At 43.8% G+C, this 23,012-nt stretch overlaps 3 protein-coding genes across 6 annotated transcripts in view; 2 read left to right on the forward strand and 1 right to left on the reverse strand.

Annotated features, from left to right (window-relative positions):
* Positions 1–23,012, forward strand: part of LOC708768 (NBPF member 20) — an 853,661-nt gene that overhangs the window by 452,078 nt on the left and 378,571 nt on the right.
* On the reverse strand, positions 2,202–20,899 carry POLR3C (RNA polymerase III subunit C). 4 transcript variants are annotated; one of them, XM_015150227.3, is made up of 15 exons: positions 20,728–20,899; positions 19,192–19,358; positions 18,092–18,347; positions 17,796–17,981; positions 15,594–15,682; positions 11,118–11,222; positions 10,900–10,992; positions 7,921–8,001; positions 7,569–7,620; positions 6,820–6,880; positions 6,222–6,372; positions 4,478–4,579; positions 4,329–4,378; positions 3,426–3,575; positions 2,202–2,355 (listed from the first exon to the last, which is right to left on the reverse strand). In XM_015150227.3, the coding sequence occupies exons 2-15, from the start codon at positions 19,336–19,338 to the stop codon at positions 2,274–2,276; spliced, it is 1,605 nt and encodes a 534-aa protein (XP_015005713.3). In that variant the 5' UTR covers positions 19,339–19,358; positions 20,728–20,899; the 3' UTR covers positions 2,202–2,273. The 4 variants fall into 4 exon arrangements, with proteins under 4 accessions (XP_015005713.3, XP_077805892.1, XP_028703113.2 ...); XM_077949766.1 differs by having other exon boundaries at positions 20,211–20,899; XM_028847280.2 differs by having other exon boundaries at positions 20,620–20,821.
* RNF115 (ring finger protein 115) overlaps positions 21,138–23,012 on the forward strand; it is an 83,138-nt gene continuing 81,263 nt past the window's right edge. The window contains exon 1 of the mRNA NM_001266784.1: positions 21,138–21,319. Coding sequence (NP_001253713.1) covers positions 21,218–21,319 — 102 coding nt within the window. The 5' untranslated portion in view covers positions 21,138–21,217. The remainder of the gene's footprint in view (positions 21,320–23,012) is intronic.

Below are 23,012 nucleotides of genomic sequence, written 5' to 3' on the forward strand. Positions count from 1 at the left end.
CCTGGCTTCAACTGATCCTCCCAGTGTGTTGGGATTATAGGATTGAGCCACCATCAAAATTATTCTTTTAGCTGTTTTGAAATGTACAGTAAATTAATAACTATGCTACCCTGCTGATCTATCCAACACTAGGTCTTATTTCTTCAAACTGTATTAATCTGTGCCCACTAATCAACCTCTCTTCATCCTCCCCATCCTTCCTAGCTTCTGGTAATACCAATCTATTCTCTATTTTCTTGAGATCCACTTTTTTAGCTCCCATGTGAGAGAGAACATGCAATATTTGTTTCTGTGCTTGGTTTATTTTACTTAACATAGTGACCTCTAATTCCATCCATGTTGCTGCTAATGACAGGATTTCATTCATTCTTCCGGCTGAATAATATATACATTTTCTTTAGCCTTTCATCTATTGATGGGCACTTAGGTTGATTCCATGTTTTGGCTATCGTGAATAGTGCTGCAATAAACATGGGAGTGCAGGTATCTTTTTGATATATTGATTTCTTTCCTTTTGGAGAGAGAGATATATATACATACCCAGTAGTGGAACTGCTGGAACATACAGATCTATTTTTAGTTTTTTGAGGAACCTCTGTAGTCTTCCATGGTGGCTGTACCAATTTACATTCCCAATAGTGTACCAGGCAGGGCTTTCCTTTTTCCACATCCTCACTAGCATTCATTCTTTCTTTTTGGTAAAAGTAACTAATTGGGGTGAGATGATATCTGTGTGATTTTGATTTCCATTTCTCTGATTAGTGATGTTGAACATTTTTTGATATATCTGTTGGCCATTTGTATATCTTCTTTTGAAAACTACCTATTCAGATCTTTTGGCTATTTTAAAGTTGGATTATTTGTTCTTTTTGCTATTGCTTGAGCTCCTTGTGTATTCTGGTTATTAATCCCTTGTTAAGATAGTTTGCAAATAAAACATCCTCATCTTTCAAACTATACATTGTCACTTTCTCTGTGTTCCCTTTCCTGCCTGACCCTTTTCCCTTTCTGGCCTCTCCGCACGGAGTTACTCTTCTACTGTAGCACCTCCAATACTTCCTGGTACTTATGTAATTATTTGTCTCCTCCTACTAGACTGTATGCTCAAAATTTATTAATCTTTACAACTCCAAGGCTTACCCCAGTACTTAGCACAAAACAGGTGCTTAGTAAATGATGGTGACTGGTCTGAAGGCAGAAATGGTGTCTTACTTATCTTTGTATGTTGTGTTTAGTATGGTGGCTGGCAATTGTTTGGCACTCAAGTGTTTAAAGAATTAGAAAACACATTGGTGAGACCAAACTGAAGATATTATAAAACAACATTTAACTGCTTTAAATGAATTAAAGCTGCTGGGACAAATTATATCCATGATACTGAGAGAGACAATTTAGCGTTGCCAGTTTTAAGGAACCATGGAGAAGAGGAAGGTACTCATTTACTGTATGCTTATCATATGCCAGGCATTGGGCTAGCTGTTCTATGTAGTTTCAGATGTGTTAGAAGCCTGGAGCTGGCAAATGTGGCTTCAGTCCACAGATTCTAGTGTGACTGCTTGGGACAATCTACCTGCTAACCCTCAAAATAACTTTTTCTTCTACTCTGTGATAGCCTTTCACATTCCCTACACTATGTGTGTGTTAGAAATTAGTTCATCAGCCTGGGCAACACAGGGAGGCTCCGTCTCTACAAAAAAAAAAAAAAGAAGACATTAGCCAGGTATGTGTGGCGCATGCCTGTAGTCCCAGCTGCTCCAGAGGCTGACGTGCAAGGACGCTTGAGCTCAGGAGGTCAAGGTTGCAGGGAGCTGTGATTGCACTATTATACCCCAGCCTGGGTGACAGAGTGAGATCCTGTCTCAACAACAAATTTTCTGTCTTATCTATCTTATCTATCTATCTATCTCAACAAAATAAAGAACAGGCATAGACATTTGAAAATAAAATTAACTTCTTAGGAAGAAGTTTCCTACTGCCAGGGATGTAGGTAACCATAGGTGTGGGTAACTTCTTTATGGATACAGATACATCTGATAGATGATTAATCCTGTTGATTTAAGGTTCTTCCCAGTGCCAAGATTTGATGAGGGGAGATTATAGCAATGGATCTAAATATGCCAAATTCTTTCAGGTGTATCCTGGGCTGCAGGGGATAGACAGGGGGGTTTAGTTGAAGAATCTGCAACTTATCCCACTGCAAATAATGCATCCAGGTACTTCCTTTATTTTGCTTTCCATCCCCCCCCAGATCTTTTGAGGAAGATGCTTCTGGATCACTGTCTCTTCATGGTGCACTCAATGTAAGACTCCAGCAGGAAGATGGTTTCGTCCACCTGGATCTCACTGGCATCCAACCTGAGTGAAAAAGTAAAAGCATTTATTTGCCTAGACTGAATGTTCATTAGCATATTTAAGATTAGAGGCTAGGGTGGTGTGGCCATGGATAACTGCTTGGTTGCCCCTGAGAGTGGATGGCAAGAAGGCAGGAGAACCAGTAGATCATTCTGCCATTTACCAAGCATCTTTTATGTGCCAGACACCATGGAAACTGCTAAGAATGCAAAATACAGAGCCTCTGTCCTGGGGGAGGGTAGTCTTTTTTTTTTTTTTTTTTTGAGACGGCGTCTCGCTCTGTCGCCCAGGCTGCAGTGCAGTGGGCGGATCTCAGCTCACTGCAAGCTCCGCCTCCCGGGTTTACGCTATTCTCCTGCCTCAGCCTCCCGAGTAGCTGGGACTACAGGCGCCCGCTACATCGCCCGGCTAGTTTTTTGTATATTTTTTTTTTAGTAGAGACGGGGTTTCACCGGGTTAGCTGGGATGGTCTCGATCTCCTGACCTCGTGATCCGCCCGTCTCGGCCTCCCAAAGTGCTGGGATTACAGGCTTGAGCCACCGCGCCCGGCTGGGGGAGGGTAGTCTTAATTGTTGTGGGATACAAAATCACAACACAAAAGTTGGTTGTTTTTGTATAACACTAGCAATGAACAATCCAAAAATGAAATAAGCAACCACTAACCTAGCATCCAAAAAAATACTTAGAAAGGCCAGATTTGAGACGCATTACTGAAGTAAAAGTAAGCCAGTGCAGTGGCACTTGCCTGTAGTCCCAGCTACTTGGGAGGCTGAGCAGGAAGGTTGTTTGAACCTAGGCGTTCAAGGCCAGTCTGGGCAACACAGCCAAAATCCCCTCTTAAAAAAAATTTACCAGTACTTGATGAATAAGAGAGTGTATATGGTGATGGAGAAGAAGCTGAGAACATCTTCAGAACTGCTAGTTTACAAAAATAGGTGGATTAAATTCTGTTCAGTTAGCTGGAGAAGACAGTGAGTTTAGGTTTGCTCATGCTAAGTTGGAGGGTTACAGATGTCAAAATGGATTTTCTGGATAGTATTTTGAAATGTAGGTCTGAAGTTTGTGATGCTTACTTGTTGACATTACGTTTCAGGGTCTCTAGCTGCTGACGTTCAGGAGCTGTGATCATCTCCTCTATTTCTTGTAACTGTGCTTCCTCTGCACCTGTAGCCTGCATAGACGCAATGATGGCTTCTACCCTCTGAGATTTTTCTAGTAGACGCCTGTCAAACAAACACAACTCTGAAACATGTTCCCTAACCTGGGAGATTCTCTTACCACATATGTCTGAGGCACAGCCCACCACCCTTTTACCATTTTCCTGGTCAAAGTAGATAATGTTACCTTCTAAGGACATTTTCTACAAACTTACTGGGAAATATAACTTTAATCCTGAAATTCTTACTGCCTCTCATTTGCACTTAAAGTTTGGTGCGTTTGTACGTTTCTCATAAATTTAATCTGAAAAATTACTTCACTGGGAGCATGTTAGAAAAGTGTAGACTAATGCATGATTTATACTAATCTAAGCCAATGATTCAATGCAAGTAGACTGGTTGCTATCTCTATTGGTTCCTATTTCTCAAAAAAATATTTTTTTTGAGATGGAGTGTCACTCTGTTGCCCAGGCTGGAGTGCAGTGGCATGATCTTGGCTCACTGCAAGCTCCACTCACTGGGTTTAAGTGATTCTCCTGCCTTAGCCTCCCAAGTAGCTGGGACTATAGGTGCCCGCCACCACACCCAGCTAATTTTTGTATTTTTAGTGAAGACAGGGTTTCACCATGTTGGCCAGGTTGGTCTCGAACTCCTGACCTCAAGTGATCCACCTGCCTTGGCCTCCCAAAGTGCTGGGATTATAGGCATGAGCCACCCTGCCAGGCCCAGCATCTATTAGTTCCTATTTCTAGAGGAAATTTCCCCCTTAGGCCCTTGACTTTGAAAATTGTAAATAACTCAACTGAAAATGTTACTTACTTATTCTCTTTGGTTTCAAATTGCCTCCTTTCTATCAAGTTGGCTATGCTCTGAGGAAAGAGAAGACAGACCAAGGAATGTACATAGTTCTATTTCAGCAGCTCAGGGCGAAGTGGGCATATGAGGGGGACTTGTCCGTGTGGAGTTACCTTATAGCACCTGTGCAACAACATTCGGGCAGCTGACAGGATGTTCACAGTATATAAATAGAAGGTCCTGGATGGGGCATGGTCTGGTGTTTTGGGAATTTCCTATTTGTCCAATAGAAAGAAAAATAACAGAAATTATACTGTTTTAGAACTGGCAAAGTACACACTCATTCCACCTGGAGTTACTCAGCCCTCTTTTTTACTTATACTTTCCTGTTTCCTAGTCATTCAGTACCTGTGTTTATTTATTTATTTATTTAGAGACTGGGTCTTGCTCTGTTACCTAGGATGGAGTGTGGTGGCATGATATCGGCTCACTGCAACTTCTACCTCCGGCTCAAGCAATCCTCCCACCTCAGTCTCCCGAGTAGCCAGAACTACAGGCATGCACCACCATGCTCGGCTAATTTTTTACTTTTTTGGGCGTGGGGGAGACATGGTCTCACTATATTGCCCAGGCTGGTCTTGAATTCCTGGGCTCAAATGAGCATCCTGCCTTGGCTTCCCAAAGTGCTGAGATTACAGTTGTGCTCGACCCAGTCTCTGTGGTTTATGTCATACTTAGTCAAACGGAGAGCTGGGCTTCCCTGTTTTTTTATATGACTGTCAGCATCCTGAGCTGGGGAAGAAAGGGAAGGCAACTAACATTTACTGAGCAACTCTATGTGCCAGGTAAATTCTATTTGATCTTCACAGAAAACCATATTATTATTATTTTTGAGACGGAGTCTTGCTCTTTTGCCCAGGCTGGAGTGCAGTGGTGCAATCTCGGCTCACTGTAACCTCTGCCTCCCGAGTTCAAGCAATTCTCCTTCCCGTCTCCTGAGCAGCTGGGATTACAGACACACGCCACTACACCCAGCTAATTTTTGTATTTTTAGTAGAGACAGGGTTTCAACAGGTTGGCTAGGCTGGTCTCGAACTCCTGACCTCAAGTGATCTGTCCGCCGAGGCCTCCCAAAGTGCTGGGATTACAGGCATAAGCCACCACGCCTGGCAACCATATTATTTTTATTATCACCATTCGTCACTGTTTTATAGATGGAAAAAATGTAACTTGCTTAATGTAACTGGGTAAGGCAGAGCTCTAATCTGACTCCAAAATCCATTCTATTTACTCATAGGGTCTACTACATAGCCCTGCAGACTCAGTTAGATGTGTTGATAAATTTAAACTATTACAGAATTAAGGCTTAAGGAAGGACAGAAATAGAAGAGAAAAAAGACAGGATGGGTTTGGGGTGACGTCCTGGCTGTGCCTCTTTTTTTTTTTTTGAGACAGAGTCTCACTCTGTCGCTCAGGCTGGAGTGCAGTGGCTCGATCTCGGCTCACTGCAACCTCCCCCTCTCGGGTTCAAGAGATTCTCCTTCCTGCCTCAGCCTCCTGAGTAGCTGGGATTATAGGCGCGTGCCACCAGGCCCAGCTAATGGTTTTGTATTTTAGTAGAGACGGAGTTACACCATGTTGGCCAGGCTGGTCTCGAACTCCTGACCTCAAGTGATCTGCCCACCTTGGCCTCCCAAAGTGCTGGGATTACAGGTGTGAGTCACTGTGCCCGGCTGCCTCTTTCTTACTAGGGCAGTTAAGGCCCCACATTATCCTCCAAATGCTTGTGAATCATGTTTTTCTGTCTCAGAGCTGGATATAGAGTTTGCTTGGGGGTTCAGTATGTTTCCCTAAGAAGTTTCTCTCACCCTAGGCCAGCATTGCTGGTTGGCAATTATTACACCCTTGGTTGGTTACCTGGAGTGACATGAAATTTTCTGAGAGCATCTTATATAGCATATCCTTTGCCTCCTTGGCAGGAATCATTGCAAAGTCTTCCACTTGCTTCTGCTCTAGGTGTTTCTTCTGCAAAACTAGACGGAATATTCTAGCACAGCGAGACCCAAATCTGGAAAGGAATGAAGAAAGCAAATGGCATGCTAACATAGAAGATTAGCTTTAGTTCCCAGTCATAGATGGGGTGGTTGTTCTATTCCATGTGTGGAGCCAGGACCAGAAAGGAACAGTGATCAGAAAATTATTCTACAGCTCCACAGGCTGGTGATGGTAAGGCCTCACCAACTGATGTTAATCATAAGGCAGTCACCAACTGTTGACTTATTTGAGTGCCACAGTTCCTACATTTGTAAGCAAAGGCTTTAGGGAAGCTGGTTAATTGGAATTAAGCAATAGGTTATTTTAGGGTAAAGAGCAGTATTAATGCGATCCATAGGAGTCCAGTGAAAAAATGGGGCAAAGTGTGCCAAGGTGTGGTTATATTGGTTGCTTACATAATGATCAAATTACTTCATTGGGGATAGGAAGTATGTGATCCCAAACCCAGTGTCCCCCTTACCTCTCCTGTACGACAGACTCCAGAGTGGCTGTGGCTAGGGATGCTAATGCCTTATGGAGGTCTTTATGTAGAGAATTAAGGTCACTCAGTAATGTTTTGGCCTAGTTATTATGATCTGAGTTTTACTCCTAAGTTTCTATTTTAAAGCTATTTTGCTTTTCATGTTATAATTTATGGTTTCAGTTATGGTACGTAAATATTCCAAAACTTTAATACAAGTGTTTAAGTAAGGGTTTTGCTTAACTACAATTTGGCGGATTAAAAGTCCTTTTTACTTCTTTTTTTTGAGACAGGGTCTCACTCTGTCACCCAGGTTGGAGTACAGTGGCATCATCTCAGCTTACTGCAACCCCTGTCTCCTGGGCTCAAGCGATCCTTCCACCTCAGCCTCCTGAGGAGCTGGACTACAAGCATGCATTATTACATCTGGCTAGTTTTTGTATTTTTTGTAGAGATGGGGTTTTGCCATGTTGCTTAGGTGATCCTGAACTCCTGGGTTCATGCAATTCACCTGCCTCAGCCTCCCATAGTTCTAGGATTACAGGTGTGAGCCACTATGCCTGGCTTCTTTTTACTTCTTTATCATCAATGCAGTTCACTGGAAATTCATAGAAAAATTTATTTAACAATTATTTCAATTTTCTAACTTATTTAGTGTAATAAACATTATCAAATCTTTCTTTCCTAAAGCACCATTCTGATTTATAGGTCAGGCTGCCTGACTCTAAGGAAATAACTGGTAAGGATACTGATGACATACATTCCTCCACCACTGTCGCCAGACTTTCCAACAAACTCTAGCTATTAAGAAAAAGAGAGAGTGTTAACTGAATGGAAGTCCAGTGATTCTGTTTCCAATGGAACAAATCTGACCAAAAGTCTGCAGCAGACAGACTATTCTCTGCCTAGCCAACCCAGACAATTTCTCCACATCATTTGATGGGTACACATTTGATGGGAGATCAAATGATGCGGAGAAATTGTCTGGGTTGGCTAGGCAGAGAATAACTCTACAGGAGAATGATACTAGATATCAGTGCAGAAGTAAATTATCAATAGTACAGACTAAAGAAAAAAGAAAAAAAGCAAAAATAGACTTACAGGATCATCTGCCAGCAGAGTGAGATACTGATCAAGAACTTGCTTAGAGATGTTATAGCCAACAGGTAGGGATCTGAAGATCTATGGAGCAAAAGACACTTAAAATGGGTTTGGGAACTTAGAACTCCTAACTTTACTGAAATAAAGATGTTTTAGGCTGGGCGCAGTGGCTAACGCCTATAATCCCAGCACTCTGGGAGGCTGCGGCAGGTGGATCACTTTGGGTCAAGAGTTGGAGAGCCTGACCAACATGGTGAAACCCTGTCTCTAGTAAAAATACAGAATTAGCTGGACGTGGTGGCACATGCCTGTAATCCCAGCTATTTGGGAGGCTGAGGCAGGAGAATCGCTTGAACCTGGAAGGCAGAGGTTGCAGTGAGCCGAGATTGTGCCATTGCTCTCCAGCCTGGGCTACAAGGGCGAAACTCCCGTCTCAAAAAAAAAAAAAAGTTTCAATTTTAGTTTTATCACAAAACTGTCCAAAAATATTCATAGCAGGATTGTTTGTAAGAGTAAAAAATTAGAAACACCCAAATGACCAGTACTGAGGAGTACACTAAAATATAGCATGGCCATTAAGTGGAATGTGATACAGTCATTATGAAGAGTGAGACAAATCTATAGAAACTGACATGAAAAGTTTTACATACACTGTCATATAAAAAAACAAGTTATAGAACAATATGAATAGGTCGGGTGCGGTAGATCATGCCTTTGTAACCCCAGCACTTTGAGAGGCCGAGGTGGGTGGATCACTTGAGGTCAGGAGTTCAAGACCAGCCTGGCCAACATAGTGAAACCCTGTCTCTACTAAAAATACAAAATTTAGCCTGGTGTGGTGGCATGGGCCTGTGATCCCAGCTACTCGGGAGGATGAGCAGGAGAATGCCTTGAACCCAGGAGCTGAAGGTTGCAGTGAGCTGAGATCATGCTATTGCACTCCAGCCTGGGTGAAAGAGTGAGACTCTGTCACAAAAAAATGAAAAAAAAAACAAAAGCCAAGCCAGCATGAATAGTCCCATTTTGGGGTTAAAACATACATACACCCACACATATGTTAGAGTATGCAAGGTCTGAATAAAGATACATACCAAACCTTTTTTTTTTTTTTATTTTTTGAGACAGAGTCTCACTCTGTCTCCCAAGCTGGAATGCAGTGGCCTGATCTCAGCTCTCTGCAACCTCCCACTCCTGGGTTCAAGCGATTCTCCAGCCTCAGCCTCCCAAGTAGCTGGGACTACAGGCGCCCACCACCATGCCTGGCTAATTTCTGTATTTTTAGTAGAGATGAAGTTTCACCATGTTGGACTACGCTGGTCTTGAACTCCTCAGGTGATCTGCCCATCTCAGCCTCCCAAAGTGCTGGAATTAGACGTGTGAGGCGCTGCATCCGGCCTTTTTTTTTTTTTTTTTTTGAAATAGGGTTTTGCTCTGTTGTTTAAGCTGTAGTGCAGTGGCATGATCACAGTTCACTGCAACCTCAAACTCCTGGGCTCAAGCAATCCTCCTGCCTCAGCCTCTCGAATAGCTGTGACTATAGGCATGTGGCACCACACCCAACTAATTTTTTTAAAACATTTTTTGTAGAGATGGGGGTCTTGCCATGTTGCCCAGGTTGGTCTTGAACTCCTGGCCTCAAGGGATCCTTCTGCCTCAACCTCCCAAAGTTCTAGGATTACAAGTGTGAGTTATTGCACCTGGCTGTAGAACTTTAAAATAAACAATATAAAAATGTAGGAATATTTAAGTAAATATAGTCATGCACCACATAACATTTTAGTCAACAATGGACCGTGTGCAGCTGTGGTCCCATAAGATTATACTGGAGCTGAAAAATTCCTACTGTTTTGTGATTTCTTGCTGTTGTAACATCATAGCACAATGCCGCCGTGAAACACATTACTCACGTTTGTGGTGAGGCTGGAGTGCAGTGGCATGATCTTGGCTCACTGCAACCTCTGCCTCCTGGGTTCAAGCGATACTCCTGCCTCAGCCTCCCGAGTAGCTGGGACCACAGGTGCACGCCACCATGCCTGGCTAATTTTTTTTTTCTTTTGTATTTTAGTAGACGGGTTTCACCATGTTGCCCAGGCTGGTCTTGAACTCCTGAGCTCAAGCAATCCACTAGCCTCGGCCTCCCAAAGTGCTAGGATTACAGGCGTGAGCCACCCTGCCCAGCCTGTTACTGTTTTTAATAAATACAGTGTAGCCTAAGTATGTAGACCTTCACATTCACATTTGCCATTCATTCACTGATTCCCGCAGGGCAACTTTTAGTCCTGAAAGCTCCATTCATGTTAAGTGCACTAAAGAGGTGTAGTTTTTAATTTTTCATACCATATTTTTACTGTACCTTTTCTGTGGTTTAGATGTTTAGATACACAGATGCCACTGCATTACAACAGCCTACAGTATTCAGTACAGTAACATGCTGTACAGGTTTACAGCCTAGAAGCCATAGGCTATCCCATACGGTCTAGGTGTGCTGTAGGCTACACCGTCTAGGTTCATGTAAATACACCCTACGATGTTCACACAATGATGAAATCGCCTGACGACACATTTCTCAGAATGTATCCCATTGTTAAGTGGTGCATGACTGTATTACTACGAAAGTAATATAAATAACACATATTGGATATATTAGATATCAGTATTTTAAATACAAGGGGTCAAATAATATCCTGAATGCCAAGGCTCTCAGAGTCCAAATCGTGGATTCTTAAAATAATTAGGAATAGGTTGTACTTGACGAACAGATACTTTGACTAAGTGAATAGTGTAGATTTTTAAAAGCTGGATCCTAAGAGACCAAACATTTCAGTGCTCACCACTTGAAGATAATCCCTGCTCCACATCAAACAAACGCCCTTCTCTATCAAGGCTCAGACCTCAACCCAAACCCAGGATCTGTGTATAATAAACGTTGTTAATACCCAAGAATCTGTCAGCAAGTTAGCGCAAGAACACGAAACTCACCTCATTGGAAGACAATGGCTGGGTGAAGGGAGCACTAGAGGAAGTGGTAATCTCACTCATTCGGAGCATGGTTCGCACAATCTCGCTGCTCGTCTGTTTGAAAAGTAAACTAGAATTCAGAAATCACAGTGCTGCCCCCGGCTCTCTGTGCCAATGGCCAGATATGACAAATAAGTAAATGTCCCTGATGACCAATGACAGACCCACTTAGGTATTACCTGGTCCATCCTGTTAGCAACTGCACTCACAATGGCTTGATCACGGAAGTGTTGGTGGAATCTGTCAAGGTTGGCCTGCCAATAAATCCCGTCATCTGGAATGGGCTGAGGAAGAGAAAAGATTTAGAGAGAAACATTTAGATATAATGTAAAGTTTTCTGGTGAGGAGCTTGGATTTAATGGTTCACCATTTCTTTTCCTACACAGTAACAACTAAATTGGTTGGAGAAAAATCATTCAGTCATGTAGATTGGTGTCTAGACAAATCCCAACTTCAAACAGGTTCTCTAAGCTCATCTCCAATCTTTCTCTCCCTATTTTATTATTTTACTTTTTTTTTGAGATGGAGTTTTGCTCTTGTCACCCAGACTGGAGTGCAGTGGCATGATCTCGGCTCACTGGAACCTCTGCCTCTCGGGTTCAAGCGATTCTCCTGCCTCAGCCTACCGAGTAGCTGGGATTACAGGCAACCACCACTGAGCTAGGCTAATTTTTCTATTTTTAGTAGAGTTTGAGTTTTACAGTGTTGGCTAGGCTGGTGCTGGGATTACAGGCGTGAGCCACCATGACCGCCCTTTCTCTCCCTATTTTAACTCTTCTCCATTACCCTCAAGTCTCCAACCTGACCCTTCTTCCTTCTCACTCTTGGCAGATGACTTTGCCTCTGATTTCACAGAGAAAATAGAAGCCACTAAGCCAGAACTTACTCAGCTCTGTGCACATCCTCACCACATTTCTTTCTTTTTTGTTCTTAACTCATATTTTCACTCACTTTTATCACAGCTGAAAAATGTTCCTTTTACCTAAGGTTAATGCCCATATTGGTATTCCAGATCTTACTCTCTCATTCATTCTTGGCGATCCAGCTCTATTTTACCCTGTCCTCTAACATCTTCAGCCTTTCCTTCTCTACTGCCTTCTTATCAGCCTTTACCCTGTCCAAGTCTCTTTTACTCTAGAATTCTCCTTCAACCCTATGCCTTCTCTTCTTTTCCTTACTGTCACAGCCAAGCTTCTCAAACAGTTGGCCATCCCAGCTGTTATCTCTATCTAGATTTACTTAACCCGTTTCCACCATTGTACTGAAATGTCAATTGTCACTTGCATTCCAGTGAAATTCCACAATTGTCCCTGAGGACTCTATGTTGTTAAGTTCAAATAATACTTTCCACTTCTGATCTTATTTAACCTTTTGGAAGCATATGACATGGTTGGACATTTTTTCCTTCTTAAAACTTTATGTGGCTCCTTGGATTTTATGACACCATTTTTTTTTTTTTCTTTTTAAAGACAGGGTCTTTGTCACCCAGGCTGGAGAGCAGTGGTGTGATCGTAGCTCACTGCAGCCTTGACCTCCTTGGGCTCAGGTGATCCTCTCACCTCAGCCTCCCAAGTAGCTGGGACCACAGGTGTGTGCCACCACGCTTGGGTAATTTTTGTATTTTTTGTAGAGACAGGGTCTCACCATGTTGCTCAGGATGGTCTCAAACTCCTAGGCTCAAGTGATCCGCCAGCCTTGCCCTTCCAAAGTGTTAGGATTACAGGTGTGAGCCACTGGGCCTGGCTGACACTATTTTTTCTTGGTGCTACTTTGAACCTTTCTGGCCACCTTTCCTCAGTCTCCACCGATTCCTCTTTCAGATCCCACCTATAATACTGGTGTTTTGCCAGGGTTCTATCCATACCTTTCCTTTCTTTTTATTCTACATGCTCTACTTGGGTAATTTTATCTGCTCTCCAGGTTTCAACTATTGGTGCATTTCCAAATATGTCACTCTATCCTAGAACCCTCTCTCTCTTTTTTTGAGACGGAGTTTTGCTCTTTTGCCCAGGCTGGAGTGAAGTGGCACAACCTCGGCTCACTGCAACCTCCACCCTCCAGGTTCAAGCGATTCTCCTGCCTCAGCTTCCTGAGTAGCTGGGATTACAGGCCTGTGCCACCATGCCTGGCTAGTTTTTATATTTTTAGTAGAGATGGGGTTTCGCCATGTTGGCTAGGCTGGTCTCGAATTCCTCACCTCAGGTGATCACCCGCCTCGGCCTCCCAAAGTGCTAGGATTACAGGCATGAGCCACCGCACCCGGCCTATCCTAGAACCCTCTATTAGGCTTCAGATGCATAGACTCAGCTGCCTATTTGACACTTTCACTTGTTCTCCAAACTGTTCTGTTTTGTAAGTTTTCAGGTAACTGCACTATAACCATCCCAGTTTTTTTTTTTTTTGAGACAGGGTCTTGCTCTGTTGCCCAAGCTGTAGTGCAATGGCACAATTGTGGCTCACTGCAGCCTTGACTTCCTGGGCTCAAGTGATCCTCCCACCTCAGCCCCTCAGTAGCTGGGACTACAAGCATGTGCCATCAGGTCTGGTGGGTTTTTTTTTTTTTGGTAGAGATAGGGTCTATGTTGTCCAGGCTGGTCTCAAACTCCTGGGCTCAAGTGATTCTTCTGCGTCAGCCTCCCAAAATGCTGGGATTACAGGCGAGAGCCACTGTGCCTAGACAACCCAATTTCTTTCTTTCTCTCTTTTTTTTTTTTGGAGATAGAGTCTCGCTCTGTCACCCAGGATGGAGTTCAGTGGTGCAATCTCGGTTCACTGCAACCTCTGCCTTCCAGGTTCAGGCCATTATCCTGCCGCAGCCTCCCAAGTAGCTGTGATTGCAGGCACCTACCACCATGGCCGGCTAATTTTTGTATTTTTAGTAGAGACGGGGTTTCACCATGTTGACCAGGCTGGTCTTGAACTCTGACCTCAGGTGATCCACCTGCCTCGGCCTCCCAAAGTGCTGGGATTACAGACGTGAGTCACCGTGCTTGGCCGGCCAACCCAATTTCTTAAGCTACAAACTTGGGTATCACCCCTAGTCCCTTGCTGTCCATAATCTACCACATTACCAAGTTCTATCTACTCTTCATAGTTATCAGATGTCTACTTTTCTCTCTCCTATCATTACCTTATTTCAGACTCTAAATCTTGTCCCATCTGGATTACTACAATAACCTCCTAACTGGTTTTTCTTTTTTCTTGTTTTTTTCCCCTTTAAAACATAGCAGACACTATAAAAGGAATAACTGGGTTTTCTCCTTCTAATTTTGTTTTGCATCATTCTTCCCATTTCTTTTTTTTTTTTTTTTAAACTGTTTTGGGTCACAGTTCCTTTGAAGAATGTAATGAAAGGTATGGAGAGCTTCACTGAAAAATGCACATAAGTACAAGCAGACTCTCTGAAATCCATCCATGGAGTAGTACAGGTTAGGAACTGCTATGCTATAATAATCTTTCTAACATATAAATCCAGTTACTTCATTTCTCTGCTTAAAATCCATCAATGGCTCTCCCTTGTCTTCAGGATAAAGTCCACACCTCTTAGACAAACATGTACACAAATAATAAATAATTCCAGTTATAAATATAAATGCTGTGAAGTATATGAAATGAGAAATGTGGTAGGGACCAGTGTAGGAGAGGACAATGGTGCTTGAAGTCTATGAAAAGAGCATTTAAGACAGAAATGATAAAAACAGAGACCACTACATGAAGATCTGGGGACAAACATTTGAAGCCAGAGGCATGATAAGGGCCAAAGTCTAAAGACTAGAAAGAGTTTGACATGTTTAAGAGATAGAAAGTCAGTAGGGGGAACACAGTGAGCAAGACGGAGATGGGTCAGAGGTGAGGTTGAAAAGCCTGTCTCCAACAGATCATACGAAGACCTAGATCATGTAAGGCTTCCTAGCCCGTATCTTGGATTTCTTCTAAGAGTAAAGGAAAGCTATTAAAGGAGTCTAATCAGTGGATGTATTGTTTTGTTTTGAACTTAGAAAGTCATTTTGGCTACTAAGTAGGTAAGAATGCAGCTAGGGAGACCATTAACGAAAGGGTTAGGAAAGAGTTGATGAGAGACGGCAGTTAAAAGATGAGAAATGGTTGGATTTGAGGTAATTTTGGAAACTGGGCTGGTATGTTTTACTGTGAGATTAGAGGGTTCCAAGGATTTTGGCCTAAGCAGAAATGGTGGTGTCCTAGGTGGCTGGCCTAGGTGGTAGTGTCTTTTACTAAGAGGAGGAATCAATTATTCTGTTTTGGCCACACTAAGTTTGAGATGCTTACTGACATCTTTATAGGCATGCTAAGAAGGCACTGAATATAAGTTCAGGCCTATGTATAGTTTTTAGACCCATTTTTCACCACTGTTTTTAGGTTCTTGCCATATTGAGCAATCTAAACTTTTTCTAGGCCCCTTTTTACATAGCCTGTTATCTCTGTTCAATGAAAGAATTAAGGCTCAGAAGGGAGACAGTAATGGTTCATTCTTTGTGAATGAATAGAATGGTTCATTCTATTTCTAATATTTAATGAGGTTCATAATCCTACTGCTTCTTAGCTCAGGAAGCTTTAAGCTCTCTTGGGGCTTGTTATCTGAGTGCTCTTTCTGGCCTGCTTCAGGGTGAGGACTTCTAATCAAGAAGCCCCATTACCTCCTTGTTATCTGTAGTATGTTTTGGTCTCTTGGCCTTGGGTTCCCCAGCAGCATCTTCATCAGATGATCTGCGCCTTTTACCTTTTCCTGCCAAACAAATAATTGAACACTTAGACTGTATGACTGTATGACAGCAAATGACCAAACATGAGAGCAGGTGTCTTTCATTCCAAAGACATCTATAGGTGCCTCTAGATCAGAGTTGCTTAGGGGGCTGAAGAGCTATAAGAAATTCAAGTAAAGGATGAAATGATCTGAAACTCAACATGTTCAAAAAGAAGCTTATAGTCTTTCTCCTCCAATACTCTCTTTCATGGCCAATGATATCACCATTCTTCCACATGTGCAAGTCAGACACAGAAATGTCATTCTTAATACTTGTCTCCTTCACCCTCTGTTTCATTTTCCACCAGTCTGTCAACTTTTACTTTGCCCCATTCTCCCATCCTTTCTGTAGACAAAAAATCTTTTAAAAGTATAAATTAGATCATGTCATTTCCTAAAAAATCCTTTAGTGGTTTTCCTTTGCTCTTAGCATAAAGAACAAATGCTCTATAAGGTCTTACTTGATTTAGTCCCTGCCTGTTTCCCATCCAAGTACTAAGCAGGTCGATCCTGATTAGCTTCTGATATCAGACCCCTGCCTATCTATGTCTCTAACCTTATCTCATGCCTCTTTGCTTTGCTTACAATGCTTTAGCTATACTGACACTCTCTCATTTCCTCAAATGCTTTTTTTTTTTTGAGATGGAGTCTTGCTCTGTTACCCAGGCTGGAGTGTGACAGAGCTGGAGTGCAATGGCATGATCTCAGATCTTGGCTCACTGCAAGCTCTGCCTCCCGGGTTCATGCCATTCTCCTGCCTCAGCCTCCAGAGTAGCTGGGACTACAGCACCCGCCACCATGCCCGGCTAATTTTTGTATTTTTTTTTTAGAGACAGGGTTTCAACGTGTTAGCCAGGATGGTCTTGATCTCCTGACCTTGTGACCCGCCCGCCCTGGCCTCCCAAAGTGCTCGGATTACAGGCATGAGCCACCGTGCCTGGTCTACAAATGCTGTTTTTTTTTTTTTTTTTTTTTTTTTTTTTTTACTACATACTATTCCCTTTGCCAAAAATGCTTTTCCTGTTACCTCACTGTTAGCTTCCACTTTAAATCTTAGCTCAAATGTCACCTTCTCAAAGAAACATGAGGCCTAAACTCCCAGATGAATCCCGTCCCTCATTATATATTTTCTTCTTTTTTTCTGAGACAGTCTCACTCTGTCGCCCAGGCTGGCGTGCAGTGGCGCAGTCTTGGCTCACTGCAACCTCTGTCTCCTGGGTTCAAGCAATTCTCCTGCCCCAGCCTCCCGAGTAGCTGGGATTACAGGTGTACACCACCATACCTGGCTAATTTTTGTAATTTTAGTAGAGATGGGGTTTCACCATGTTGCCCAGGCTGGTCTGGAACTCCTGGCCTTATGCAATTTGCCTGCCTCAGTCTCCCAAAGTCTCCATTATATATTTTCTTTTTCTTTTTTTTTAGATGGAGTCTCACTCTGTTGCCCAGGCTGCAGTGCAGTGGCCGCATCTCAGCTCACTGCAAGCTCCGCCTCCCGGGTTTATGCCATTCTCCTGCCTCAGCCTCCCAAGTAGCTGGGACTACAGGCGCCTGCCACCTCGCCCAGCTAGATTTTTGTATTTTTTAGTAGAGACGGGGTTTCACCGTGTTACCCAGGATGGTCTGGATCTCCTGACCTCGTGATCCACCCGTCTCGGCCTCCCAAAGTGCTGGGATTACAGGCTTGAGCCACCGCGCCCGGCCTCCATTATATATTTTCATAACACCTCATACTTTACCTTCATGGTACTTATCACGGTTTAATTATATATCGATGTGATTTTCTGATTAATGTATGTGTCATAATACTATGACAGTTCCTTCATAGGAATATTTCCTTCATAGTACTTATCACCGTTTAATGATATATCGATGTGATTTTCTGATTAATGTATGTCTCCTAAAGCCCCATGACAGAGACCATGATTTTTTCATTGTTATCCACCACGATGTTTGACACATAGCAAATGTTCAGACTGATTGGTAAATCAGTCTGATTTACCAAGGTAAATGTTCACCTGATTCATACATTTGATAATCAATCAAGAAGAATCCACAATTAAGGCAAGTCACAGTTCCAGGGGTTAAAATTCCTTACCTATCAAGCTCAGCTTAGGAACCAGGTACATGTCCTTTTCATTAATGACAAGTGTGGGGGCAGGTGGTGGTGGCCCAGGGTCTGAATTCTCAGTGGTAGGTACTGAGGGGCAGCGTTGTACAAAGTGTGTGTCTGCCAGTCGTACAAATGTGTTTGATACTTCAGCATAGTCCATGGTCTTGCCATCTGTATAAGAGGAGGAAAAAGGCAGATGAGACGGCCTAAGATAGCTCAGGGTCCATTCCTGTAGCCAGCTGATCTATGCTTCTGTTAACAACTATGGATACAGTACTAACCCTCCATGGTCTCTGTGAGCCGGTCTGCCACTTTCTTCACAACAGCTGACATTGTCAGTTTGCCATTCAACAGAAGCTCCTCAACGATCAGTTCTCCAGTGTCACTGTACAGAGTTTTGGTAGTATAGATGTACCGGGGATATCTAAGCATTCGCAATACCCGGCTGCACTGGGCTTCATACTCCACCACACCACGTTTGTGCACTTGGTAACTCACCAGGTTATGCTGGATGAGGACACACAGGGCTTTTTTCACCTAGATGGGACATAAAGAGAAGAGAGGAAAGACCTGAAGATATAGCTCATTACTGCTGGAAATTTTTTGTCCAACAACTTACTAAGCATCAGAAAATGGCTAGATAATTTCTGCACTTATTTTCTCTCCATTGGAGTAGCTAATAAGAATCAGACATCAATACAATAAATCAGGAAGATTCCTTGCTATATTTACTCTGATCCTTATCTTTCTTTTTTTTTTTTTTTTTTTTTTTGAGACGGAGTCTTGCTCTGTCGCCCAGGCTGGAGTGCAGTGGCCAGATCTCAGCTCACTGCAAGCTCCGCCTCCCGGGTTCCCGCCATTCTCCTGCCTCAGCCTCCCGAGTAGCTGGGACCACAGGCGCCGCCACCTCGCCCGGCTAATTTTTTGTGTTTTTTTTTTTAGTAGAGACGGGGTTTCGCCGTGTTAGCCAGGATGGTCTCGATCTCCTGACCTTGTGATCCGCCCGTCTCGGCCTCCCAAAGTGCTGGGATTACAGGCTTGAGCCACCGCGCCCGGCCTGATCCTTATCTTTCAAAACACAATTTACTTTCATCATTCTCATTCCTTAAAGGCAGTACTGAGATTAAAAGACCTATTGTGAATAAACGAGGTATGGCATGGGAAGAGCAAAGATTTGCCTAAAAGCTGTCATGAACTAGGAACACTTTGAGAAACAAAATGTTGATGCCTAAGTCCCATCCTTTTCTTCCCCAAATAACATTGTTCTGCTCCCAGGGCAGGTTTTCTTCATTTTTCCCTTTCTGGGGTGAGAAGAACAATATTCAAAGATGGGTGAGATAAATTAGTGAAATGACAGAAAATTAATGTCATTTAGACATACCTGATCCAGTGATGTTCCTGTGTCATGAGCAATTACTCTTAGTGGCTGGCTGCCGGTTCTTATCAGATGGACTCCAATTTTTTCTACAATCTCTCCAAAATGCTCTTGCAGCAACAAAGAACAGAGCTTAATTTCTGCTTGAGTCATGGTACTGGGGAGTCTGAGAGCTAGGGAAAAAACACCAAAACGGTACAATGGAAAGTCTTTCATGCTGGAAGCAGAGCTGCTGAGTGTAAATTCATGTATTCTTTCTGGAGGGCAATTTGACAATACATATCAAAAAGCCTTAAAAATCTTGCATATGTTTGAAACAACAATTTCTTTTTGGATATTGTATCCAAGGAAAGAATAAAAAGCTAATAATAATGAAGTCATTAGTTCTCTCTATAATACAGACTTACTGGAAGCAATCTGACGTCTAACAATAAATGATGGCATACCCATACAATGGCATACTATGCCAACAAAGTTATTTAGTACCATGTGTATTCGTGTAGAAGAAAATTATTCATAATAGGCTGGCGCTGTGGCTCATGCCTGCAATCCCAGCACTTTGGGAGGCCGAGGTGGGCGTATCACAAGGTCAGGAGTTTGAGAACAGCCTGGCCAACATAGTGAACCCCTTCTATACTAAAAATACAAAAAAAATTTAGCTTGGCGTGGTGGCGGGCGCCTGTAATCCCAGCTACTTGGGAGGCTGAGGCAGGAGAATCGCTTGAAGTGAGGAGACGGAGGTTGCAGTGAGCTGAGATCGCGCCACTGCACTCCAACCCGGGCAACAGTGCGAGACTCTGTCTCCAAAAAAAAAAAAAAAACAAAAAAAAAGCAAAAAGAGGAAAATTATTCATAATATATTAAGTGACAGAAGCTGAAAAAATATAAAGATTCAATTATTGTAAAAAAAGGAAAAATGTATGCATAGAAAAAGACTGTGCATCAAATATACCTCTATGGGATTATGCATGATTCTGATTTTCTTTAAAGATTGGGAGTAGATGATTTTGCAGTCTGTCACAGACCTTAGTTTCTACACTTCATTGCTTGGAAGAATTAAGGTCACTGTTCACAGCCCGGTGGAAGTGAGCAGGCAGTGTTATTCTTAGTTCATAAAGGAAATGATAATTTCGAAAAAGAAATTTAGGCGGTAAAGGACTGCTTCTCAACAGGGCGTGTCAAATAGGAGATGAGGTTACGTTGTTTGCAGGACAGCATTCAATTCTTAAACTTCTACTCCTTGATAAAGTTGACACAATCAGAAACGGACGTAGTTTATTATACGATTACTTCCTTATTACAAATTGCTACCAAACATTACTTATTTCTTCCAATTCGTAAGAAGCCTTAGTATCACCAGAGACCTATTTCGTCCATCCGCGTATCTTTGGAGAAGCATTCCCAGATCCCTTGCCATCCTCGGAAAGGACTTACAAGACGCTTGGCTCCTAGCTCTACACTCCCTTTACACAGGTTCTCATTCCGGATTTGGTCTCTTGGTCCAGTCAGTGCTGCCACGTTCAGACAGCATTTTCCACTAACCTCAGGATCAGCGCAGTTCAGAGGCACCAACCCCAATGCTGCTGAACTTCCCGCGACGGCTTCCTGCGGCTCCCGCTGGCCTTCTGAGCGGAAGTGGAGCCCACCGCCCTTTCAAGGAAGAGGACGGCCACCGAAGAGGACGCGGAAAGGCAAAAAGCGCGTGCCGCTCTACGCTAGAGTTTCGGCGGCTTCCGGGGACGCTCTTTCTTTCTTCTCGCTGGAAGGCTGGAGGACCAGCGAGGGGCTGTTTGTGGAGCCGGCGGGCGGGAGGTTTGCCTTTCCTTCCTGCGCCTATTTGGTGCTGGGAGGCGGGCCGCAGGGTTGCTGTTGGCGCCGCCGCCTCTCTGGGTCTGGCCGACTCACGTGACCGACGCGGGCTCTGAAGCGGTGGGCCGCACCGAGGCGGCGGTGGCTACTGCAGCCCGGGAGGTAGCGGCCTGGCGAGGGACGGGCCGGCTGCCTTCTCGGACGGCCGCGGCGGAGGACAAAAATGGCGGAGGCTTCGGCGGCCGGGGCGGACTCGGGCGCCGCTGTAGCCGCCCACCGGTTTTTCTGCCACTTTTGCAAGGGCGAGGTCAGCCCCAAACTACCGGTAAGAGCCCCGTGTTCTCTGTACTTGGGAACCTCATAGATTCCTGGCTCTGATGTCCCGGAACTGGGTTTGGAGCTTTCCGCACACCCTTGACTCCCAGGACATCGGTCTGCCGAATACCTGCTGCCCACTTCTCCAGCCACTGGCCCTAGACCCTGGGCGTCACGGCTCCGGCCCCGTACCTCCTGCCCACCTCTTAATTCATCGTGGGCTGCTTCACCTGATCTCACCTCTTTACCTCTCCTGTCCTTATTATTATTATTTTTTTCTTAGCAAGTTTCCCTCTGATAACTCTCCCCTCAATTTTCTTGCATTCTTTTATACCTGGTCTTTTCCCCACGATGACCTCCCCCCATACTCCTTCCGCTGTGTCTTCTCACCTTCCTCTACGTTCTTTTCCACTTTTCACTCCCCCCGCCCCCGCCACCTCCCTTGTCAGTGAAGCAAAATAGCGGATTGCTGAGGATTGTCCCTATTCGGTTTTCTCTGGGGAAGGAAGGAAGCACAGAAAGGGGGTTGGATGGTATCTGTGAGGCGAAAAGGAGGATTTTGCTCTTCAGAGGTTTCCAGGGTCCTTGTGAAAGTGAAAATAGCAGCGTACTAATGACTTGCAGACAGCCTGCACTCCTATCACTATTGAAGGAAATGGCTTTAGGAAGAAGGCAGGACGTACTGTTTCAACTTCGTTTATTTTGGTTGTCATGTTGCTAGTGTCTTTAATACCATTGTTCCGCCCCCCACCCTGTCCCTTTCTTCACTTAAGAAAAAGAGCCGGGATAGAATGTTGGGGTTGCTACCTCCGACATGAAATTGGTTTTCACGAGTTTCTGCCAGACTGTTAGCTCCTTGAGAGGCAGTGCTGTGGTTGTGAAAAAAGCACTTTTGTAGGTCAGGCGCGGTGGCTCAGGTCTGTAATCCCAGTACTTTGGGAGGACGAGGCAGGAGGATTGCTTGAGGCCAGGAGTTTGAGACCAGCCTGGGCAACACAGTGAGACTCCTCTCTACAAAAAACAAACAACACTTACGCAGCTTATTAGCCAGCACCAGCATCACAAACCCAGAAGCTGTTTTGGGTTGGGTTGTAGCTACTACGAGGAGCTCCCCCAGGGTGAATGTCAGTCCTATCTTTGGCCAACTGTCTTCATGGTTGTTCCATTCCTTAGAAGTGTCCAGGTTCAGCCTTACCATAGAGTGGCAACATAATGTATGTTTATATTTATGGTGTCTCAGATACAGTGTAGGAGGAAGCCTTCTAAAGTGAGTCTGTATATCTTATTTCTTGGAAACAAATGGAGTCCAGTGAGTAAGTGCTTAAAGGGTGTTTTATAGTCTTCTCTCTCAAAAGTTTTGTTTAAGGCATTATGATATATTCTGTCCTCTCTACTTGCCTCACCCCCAACATCGGAGTCATAGTTTCATATAAATGCTACTTAGCCTTTTTTTTTTTTTCTCCCTTTGAGACAGTCTCCGTCTATCACCCAGGAGCATGATTTTGGCTGACTGCAACCTCCACCAGCCGGGTTCAAGCGAGTCTCCTGCCTCAGCCTCCAGGTAGCTGGGACTATAGGCACGTGACCACCACACCCTGGCTAATTTTTGTATTTTTAGTAGAAACAGAGTTTCACCTTGTTGGCCAAGCTGGTCTCGAACCCTTGACCTCAAGTGATCCGCCCGACTCGGGCTTCCAAAGTGC

This window comes from Macaca mulatta, chromosome 1 (assembly GCF_049350105.2).
Source record: "Macaca mulatta isolate MMU2019108-1 chromosome 1, T2T-MMU8v2.0, whole genome shotgun sequence".
In the NCBI taxonomy this organism is placed as follows: Eukaryota; Metazoa; Chordata; class Mammalia; order Primates; family Cercopithecidae; genus Macaca; species Macaca mulatta.

Excerpts from the sequence above, each read along its gene's own strand:
- POLR3C (XM_015150227.3), bottom strand. The coding sequence starts at position 19,338 with ATGACTCAAGCAGAAATTAAGCTCTGTTCTTTGTTGCTGCAAGAGCAT. Across the intron at positions 17,982-18,091 it reads GCTCACAGAGACCATGGAGG|ATGGCAAGACCATGGACTAT; the intron begins GTTAGTACTGTA and ends CCTCTTATACAG. Across the intron at positions 7,621-7,920 it reads CTCTGCTGGCAGATGATCCT|CTAGAGTTTGTTGGAAAGTC; the intron begins GTAAGTCTATTT and ends TTTTCTTAATAG.